The sequence below is a fragment of the Bos taurus genome, chromosome 14 (assembly GCF_002263795.3).
Source record: "Bos taurus isolate L1 Dominette 01449 registration number 42190680 breed Hereford chromosome 14, ARS-UCD2.0, whole genome shotgun sequence".
NCBI classification, from domain to species: domain Eukaryota; kingdom Metazoa; phylum Chordata; class Mammalia; order Artiodactyla; family Bovidae; genus Bos; species Bos taurus.
In genome coordinates this window covers 8162386-8170443 of record NC_037341.1, presented here as the reverse complement: position 1 = coordinate 8170443, position 8058 = coordinate 8162386, and the positions used below count along the sequence as shown (strand labels likewise).

The 8058-nt window shown below is 52.4% G+C and overlaps 1 protein-coding gene across 2 annotated transcripts in view; it reads left to right on the top strand.

Annotated features, from left to right (window-relative positions):
* The first annotated feature begins 1181 nt into the window (after positions 1 to 1181).
* CCN4 (cellular communication network factor 4) overlaps positions 1182 to 8058 on the top strand; it is a 32072-nt gene continuing 25195 nt past the window's right edge. Inside the window, exon 1 of one of the 2 annotated variants that reach the window (XM_005215320.5) lies at positions 1182 to 1480. In XM_005215320.5, coding sequence (XP_005215377.1) covers positions 1409 to 1480 — 72 coding nt within the window. In that variant the 5' untranslated portion in view covers positions 1182 to 1408. The remainder of the gene's footprint in view (positions 1481 to 8058) is intronic. The other variant, XM_059874412.1, reaches the window with a different exon arrangement.

The window sequence follows — 8058 nt, the reverse complement described above, 5'->3', positions numbered from 1 at the left end:
GCCACTTCTTACCTTATGACCATAGACATGGTCATAAACTCCCTCCACAGACACAAACCTGCTACCGCTTCCAAGCAGCCACACGTGGTTCAGCATCCCCTTGTTTAAGTTACAGGGAAAGGGAAGACATGGCATGAGTGTTATGAAAACCGCAGGGGAGAGGGCTTCCACTGAGGTGCAGGGATGGGAGTTTGCTGGGGAGTGAGACGAGCAGCACGGGGTCCACCGAGGCTGAGTGCAGTGCAGAGGTGGGAGAGGCAAGAGAAAAAAAGAGGTCAGGGAGGCAGCTGGCCCAGAGGCCATGCCAGGACTGGGAATTCCATGCTAAGTCAATGGGCAGGCTTAGGGAGGCTGGGACCGGGAGAATGCCATCACCTTAGTTCTATTCGCCAAGGTTCACTCTGGTGGCTCTGAGAAGGGTGGTCAGTAACCAACCAACAGGAATCTGTGGCTAAGGTCCCTGTGTGGGTGAGGGGGCTGGACGAGGGCAGACCAGGCTCCAAAGGAGACCCCCTTACCGGTGTGGCAAGTGTGCTGCAGAGCATAAAGGCCAGGCACCCCGAACCCACCAGGGACAACAAGCACCCAGATGCAGGAGACAGCCCCAGTACCCAAGGGTGTGTGTGTGTTAGTCGCTCAGTCATGTCTGACCCTTTGCGACCCCATGAACTGTAGCCCGCCAGTACCCAAGACTTCAGGCTAAGAGCAGGGGAGGGAATGCCCACAAATTGAAACCAGGGCTTTAATTTGTAGAGGGGGTAATGATGGTATCATGGGCTCCAGTTCTGAGCTCATTTGTGAATTCCTACCATTTCGAGATCAGTGGACTAAAGCCATCCTCTTTTCTTGCAGCCAGAGAGAGAGAGGAGTGAAAGATGACAAATGCAAACCAGAAGTAGGAGCAGCCGGAGGGAATGGGAGGGAGTTGATTTTCTCCACTGGGAGTGCTTTCAAAGCCCCTGCCAGAGCCAGGCCCTGAAACTGGATCTCCGCCTCCACCTGGTACCCTCCACTGGCTCCCCCTCCCCACCTTTGAGAAATGCCCAGGGAGGATGACCCTGGTTCCTTCTGTGAGGTTTTACCACCCCCGGTGTGAAATCACAGCCCTGTAACTTTCCCTTTAAGAGCTGTCAGAGCCGGGGAGGCTGGCCAAGCTTGGGTTGGAGGTGGGGACAGAGGGAAGAAAGAAAAAAAAAAGAAAGAGACAGGAAAAGTTTTTCAGAGGAAAATGCAGGGTTTGTCCTTAACCCTGACGTCAGATCTTGCTTTAATAAAACCCCCCGAGGGCTGCGGGAAGAGGCGTATCTGGCACTTCTGATGGGCCAGGTCAGTCTCGGTCCAACTCCCCCGAGAAGTGGCGGGATCCTCTGGGCTACTCCGTAGATGCCTTGGCCACCGACCTCCAGGCATGAGGTGGTTACTGCCCTGGACGCTGGTGGCAGTGGCAGCAGCAGCAGCAGCGGGCAGCACCTTGGCCACGGTGAGTCCTGCCCCAAGGGGCACTGTCCCCACCGGCCCTGCTGTGCGGGTGGGCGGGATGAGAAGGGCTGCAATGTTGGGGGGCGGGCAGGGAAGTGTCCGCTGAGGAGCCAGGGTGAGCCCCAGGGTGAGGAGTTGGGCTGCTGGGGACAGCTGGTCCTGGCAGGACGGGGATCACGGCCACTACCTCGGAAATCAAACCAAACAGGACTTCTATGCCCGTTATTTCCCACCTGAAATGCAGTAGAAAGGGGGTACTCGGAGGAAATGGTAGTCAGGGGGCCTGGACTTCAAGCAGAGGTCTGCCCAGACTCACCGTGTGACCTCGGGCTAGTCACTCACTCTCTCTGAGCAGCGTAAAGTGAGGAAGATTGTTGTTAGACTTCTAGCCTTTGGGTTTGGAAAATGAGTCTCCAAGTGTTGGAGATACTACAAGAGGGGGTGGAAAGGACCAAGGAAAGTTGGAAGGAAAAGGCCAGCTTTCAACAAAAGCGCTCACTTGTGCCACAGGACTCGTGAGGATTCTCCAACCACAACCGCCTTGGGCTTGCACAGCTCTCTACAGTTTATGAAGCACGCACGTTTGGGTCCTATAGAAGATACCCGCTGGTTCAGGGGGACCTGGAGCGTTCTGTGTCTCCCACCTCCATCCTGGGGCACACCAAGGGGAAGGGAGGAAGGTCTGCACCTCCGAGAAGCCAGGGAGCGAGACACGTGGCAGCACGGAGCCAGGCAGCGGGCTCGGGGCGGGGAGCAGGCACAGGGCGGGCAGGAGGTGGGCAGCTGCAAAGAGCTTCTGAATCCAAGAGCCCACGGCCCGGGCCAGGGCCTGCTGCCAGGAGTGAGGCCAAGAGGCTGGTGGAGGACGGCGGGAGGGAGTTCATTACCCACTCCCACAGACAGCTTTCTTGGGATTTTATGTGCCCCATTTCCAGATGAGGAAACTGAGGCTGGAGGGGGTAAGCTACTTGCCCGTGGGCTCAAAGACACAGGTTCTGATTCAACCAGATCTGAGGCTCAGAGCTGACCATGGGCCAGTTGCTGGGAGATGGGTGTTCCTCCAAGCACGGTAGAGTGCATGATGTGGGCAGGTAGAGCTGGTGACTCGCTGTTGAATCCTCCCTGCCTTGTGTGGCTCTCGCCTACTAATTGGTGCTGAACCAAATAAAAAGGATATTAATTCCATTTTATGAATGAAAGAAATAGAGACAAGTGCAAGCCGGGGACTTGCCCAGGGTCTTACCATCAGTAAGTGGAAGCATTCAAACTTAGATTTTTTTTGCCAAATGCCACTCTTTCCTGCAGACCCGAGCAACCAGGAGGTGAGCAGCCTTTATTTCAGAGCTGCTGTGTCTGGGAGGACAGGGGGTGGATGGAGAAGAGGTGAGAGGGGTATGGTAGCGAGGTCTGAGTGAGGAGGAGGAGAGAGAGATGTTGTGGGGAGGGGTGTCCAAGTACATGGGAACACCGAGCACCTCCTCAGAAGGCAGGTACTTTCTCCCCTGGGAAAGAGGGGCTACAGGTCCACAGGCTCAGCTGAGGGGACGTGCAGCACAGGAGCTGGGAATCCAACAGCAGGATTGAGGGAAGGCTTCCGAGAGGAGACGGGGTACCTCTCCTCTCTTCCTGACCGGGACCTTCTCTGGGGACCCACGGTAATCCCCTAACACTGCTGTGTGATTCAGGAGCTCCCCAGACAGAGCCTTAATGCCCCCAGCGAGGGCTGGGAGACGCATACTGTCAACCTGCACTTTGCTTTAGAGCCAGGTTCCAGCCATGCTCATCTTCCCCAAGCTCACATATAAGGGCACTGTGAGTCCACTCAGGGTCCTGGGGGTGTTTAAAGGAAAAAAAAAATGATGATAAATGTTTATATGGAAGAAAAAAGTCAGTGAGAACTGCCAAGGAAGCTTCGCATCAGAGAGTAAAACATTATCAAAGTTCTGTAATTGAAGGAGGAAGAAGCCAGCACAGGAAGAGATAAATCCAGGAGCTGGACAGGGCGGAGAGCTCAGAAACACAGCCAAGTATGTTCGGGAATGTAACATATGATAAAGGTGATCCACAGGCAGGCCTTGTTTCTCCATCTCTTTGCTTTTTTTATTCCCCCTTCTACATGTATCGAGGACTTCCCATGTGCTAAGAGAAACGGCCTACATTGTTGGGGGTGGGGGGCGTTGCTGCATCAAATGCTATCTATTTATATACATAAGACCTTCCTCAGTTCATCCAAATGATATTTTTAAAAATTTAATTATCTTTAATTTGAGGATAATTGCTTTACAATATTGTGTTGGTTTCTGCTGTACATCAACATGAATCAGCCATTGGTATACACATCTCCCCTCCCTCTTGAACCTCCCTCCCACCTCCCACCCCATCCCACCCCTCTAGGTTGTCATAGAGCCCCAGTTTGAGTTCCCTGAGTCATACAGCAAATCCCCACTGGCTATCTGTTTTGTATGGTAGTTTTATGTTTCCAGTCTACTCTCTTATGAGTCTTTATTAAGCATCTCCTAAATTCTCATAGCAACACTGTTAAGCAGATATAATCATCCTTCTTTGTAGATTAAAAACTCAAGCTCAGAGAGGTTCAGTAACTTGCCCAAGGTCACACAGCTAGCAATCAGTGGGACTGACATTTGAACCTAGGTCAGCTCTCAGCAGGGCAGCCTCCTGCCTCCCTGGCCCGTGTCCTTGTGCAGATGTGAGAAGCACAGGGTCCCCACCCCTACCGAGCCTATTAGGCTGGAGAGGCAAGGAACAGCCTCTCCATGGGAACGAGAGGCAACAGGGGTGATGCCGTCCAGGAGAGCGAGGCTGGGTACAGGTCCTCCACTGGCTGGTCCCTTAACCACTTGGACCTCCGCGTCTTCTCTTGTTAATCGGGGCTGACAATCCGAGCCCCTCACAAGCTCCCTGGGGCCGAGGAGTGAACACAGAGCTGATCGAGGAAAGTGTATCAGTGGCACATGACCAGTACACAAAGAAAGTGAAGTTGCTCAGTCATGTCTGACTCTGCGACCCCATGGAAACTATAGCCTACCAGGTTCCTCCGTCCATGGGATTTTCCAGGCAAGAAGACTGGAGTGGGTTGCCACTTCCTTCTCCAGGAGATCTTCCCGAACCAGGGATTGAACACAAATGCTGTGCTAATAAATTCTGGGGCACATGTGAGGTCTCTGATAGTCTGTGTAAGGCTGAGACTCATGTCTCTTCTCCCATAGAAATGTGTGTGGGTGTGCACAGGGGTACAAGTGCATGTGTGTGTGTGTGCGTGTGTGTGTGCATGTGTGTAAGTGACTGTGGCTTGTCTGAAGGCATAGATCCCCATGGCGTGAGGATGCTTGAGCTGGGTGTGAAACACAAACCCACTCTCAGCCTCTGGAATCGACTACAGGATAATGTGGCTCCAGATAAGTGGCACATTCCCTTCTAAAAGATTACAGGAGCATCAGCGAGATGCCTTCTTTATATCCCCTGTCTATAGCAGGGACCTGAGCTAGCATTTCAAACCCCACCCCAGGCCCCACACCCACCAGCTCCCTGCCCAGAGCCCCTTCCGGCAATTTGGATGCTCTGCTCCCAGCTCTGAGCCCCTCCTGCTGGACGCTGGCCCAGGATGCTGGCAAGAGCATGGCTGGGACAGACACTTTCCACCTGGGCACGGCCCTTGGCCAGGGCTCGCTCTCTGGACTGGGCATGAGAACAGGGCTCCGTGGGAGACCAGATCCTGACCTCAGGCTGAGCAGCACCCCCAGGCCATCTGCGGACTCCCCTCCCCTCCCCTCCCCAGGTTTCAGGAAAGGCCCCTGCCCCATGCCAGCAAAGCAGCCAAACGCCAGGAGGCTGTCTGTACAAACAGAAACCCTGGAATTCCTCTCAGGAACCTTTGCCATCTCTCTGAACGTGGGGAGGGGCTGCTACACACCCCGTAGGTTACATGTGGGGGCGGGGAGGTGAGCCAGCCATGGCCCAGGGTGGGATCCGGGGAGGAGACGGGAAGGATGCCAACCGCAACCCAGGAAGTAAAGCAGGCTAAGAATGCTCTCAAGAGAACCCTGCAACTGCGGATGTTTGGGGCAGGGCTTCAGTGCGTCGGTCAGTCATTCAACACCTCCCATGTCTCAGAAACATGAATGATGATGAGAGCTTACACTGACCCAGCACTCACTGTGTTCTAGGCACCCAATCCCAAGCATCTACATACATCAACTCACTTGAAAACCACACAGCTACAAGGCGGGCTCATGACAGTCTAGATCAGGCTCATTACATCGTCCAGCCAGTAGCCACTTCCACATGAGGTCCTTGAGCCCCTGAAATGCGGCTGGCCCCAACTGAGCTGTAAGAGTAAAATCCACAGTGTGAATATAAGACTGCAAAATTCTCATGATGATTTTTTCTATTGATACCATGTTGATAATACTGATAATGATGTTGATAATAATGATAATACTGTTAATATATTGGGCCAAATGAAGTATATTATTAAAATAAATTTCACCTTTGCTTTTTGGTATGACTGCTGGAAAATATACAGTTCCATCTGGAACTCACATTATGTTTGACTAGACTGAGTTGGCCTGAAAAGGCACAAGAGTACATAGAAAGGTTATAGTGGGGAGGGGGAAATACTGAGCTAACCTCCTTCCAAGCTGTGCATCCTCAGATGAGTAACCTAGCCTCTCTGAGCTAGTTTCCTCATCTATAAAAAAGGCATAACATTAGTACTTGCTTCTTGGGTACTAACCCTCTTGGCATGATTAAAGAGTGAAAGAGAGGTAAAGCACACGAAGACCCACCACAGCCACGGGGGAGTAGGAAGTGACCCTCCTTCCAAACAGCAGGGGAGGGGCATCCCGTCTTGAGTGGAAGCACTGGCTGCAGACAAGCGCGCCAATCCGAACGAGTGATCAGAGGTTTATCAAGACCCCAGGCTCAGTACCAGGTGGGCAAGAAGAGGGGCAGAGCAATTGGTAGACAGTGCTGGGTTCACTGCTGAGCTGATCTTCGGAAGATCGCGAGGGTTCCAAGTCCTGGCCAGCTTCTCAGTACATGTATAGGGAGTCAAGGAAGACTTCTGGGTTATCAGATAGGAGAAGAAAATATGATGACAACGGTGATGATGCCGATGGTGCTGCTGGTGCTGCTGGTGGCGGTAATGATAATGGTGATGCTGCTGATGGTGCTGATGGTGGTGGTAATGATGATGGTGATGCTGCTGGTGATGGTGGTAATAATGACGGTGATGATGCTGATGGTCCTGATGGTGCTGATGGTGGTGGTAATGATGATGGTGATGATGCCGATGGTGCTGCTGGTGGTGGTAATGATGATGGTGATGATGCCGATGGTGCTGATGGTGGTGGTAATGATGCTGATGGTGCTGATGGTGCTGATGGTGGTGGTAATGATGATGGTGATGATGCTGATGGTGCTGCTGGTGGTGGTAATGATGACAGTGATGCTGATGGTGATGGTGGTAATAATGACGGTGATGATGCTGATGGTCCTGATGGTGCTGCTGGTGGTGGTAATGATGATGCTGATGGTGCTGCTGATGCTCCTGGTGGTAGTAATGATGACAGTGATGGTGCTGCTGCTGGTGGCGGTAATGATGATGCTGATGGTGCTGATGGTGCTGCTGATGGCGGTAATGATGATCGTGATGGTGCTGATGGTGCTGATGGTGCTGCTGGTGCTGCTGGTGGCGGTAATGATAATGGTGATGCTGCTGATGGTGCTGATGGTGGTGGTAATGATGACAGTGATGCTGGCGGTGATGGTGGTAATAATGACGGTGATGATGCTGATGGTCCTGATGGTGCTGCTGGTGGTGGTAATGATGATGGTGATGCCGATGGTGCTGATGGTGGTGGTAATGATGATGCTGATGGTGCTGCTGGTGCTCCTGGTGGTAGTAATGATGACAGTGATGGTGCTGCTGCTGATGGTGGTAATGATGATGCTGATGGTGCTGATGGTGCTGATGGTGCTGCTGATGGTGATAATGATGATGGTGATGCTGATGGTGCTGCTGCTGATGGCAATGGTAACACAATGGCAGTTATTAGGATGATGATGGTTTGAGATTTGCGTCTTCCAACCCTGAGTCAGGTTGACAATGACTGAGATTTCCTTAGCTCGTCCATTCACTTGTTCCATGGATGCTAACAGGCCTGCTCTGTGCCCAGCCCCATCCTGTGTCTAGAGAAGTGATCAGACTCTGTCAGCTCAGTCCCCGCCATCAAGGATGGCTCATGTGTTGGAGACAGACTTTTAGCTCAGAGTAGTGTGTTGAAAATCTAATAGGGAAGCTTAGAGGACTGCGAGAGAAAGAGAGAGAGAAAAAATCAGTTCTGGGGCCCCAGAGCCTGAATCCCTGAGGAGACCTCCCCACCCTCACCAGCGTACATGAATTGACACCTTGATAATTCTTATGCACACATCGTTTCTAAAACCATTGAATTGAGAGACTCTGGTCTCTCCTCCAGCCTTGACTTCCTGATAATCTGCCAGCTCTCCTCCTCCTTCTTCCAACCTGGGGGGCAAGGGTCGGGGATGAGAGACAGAAGC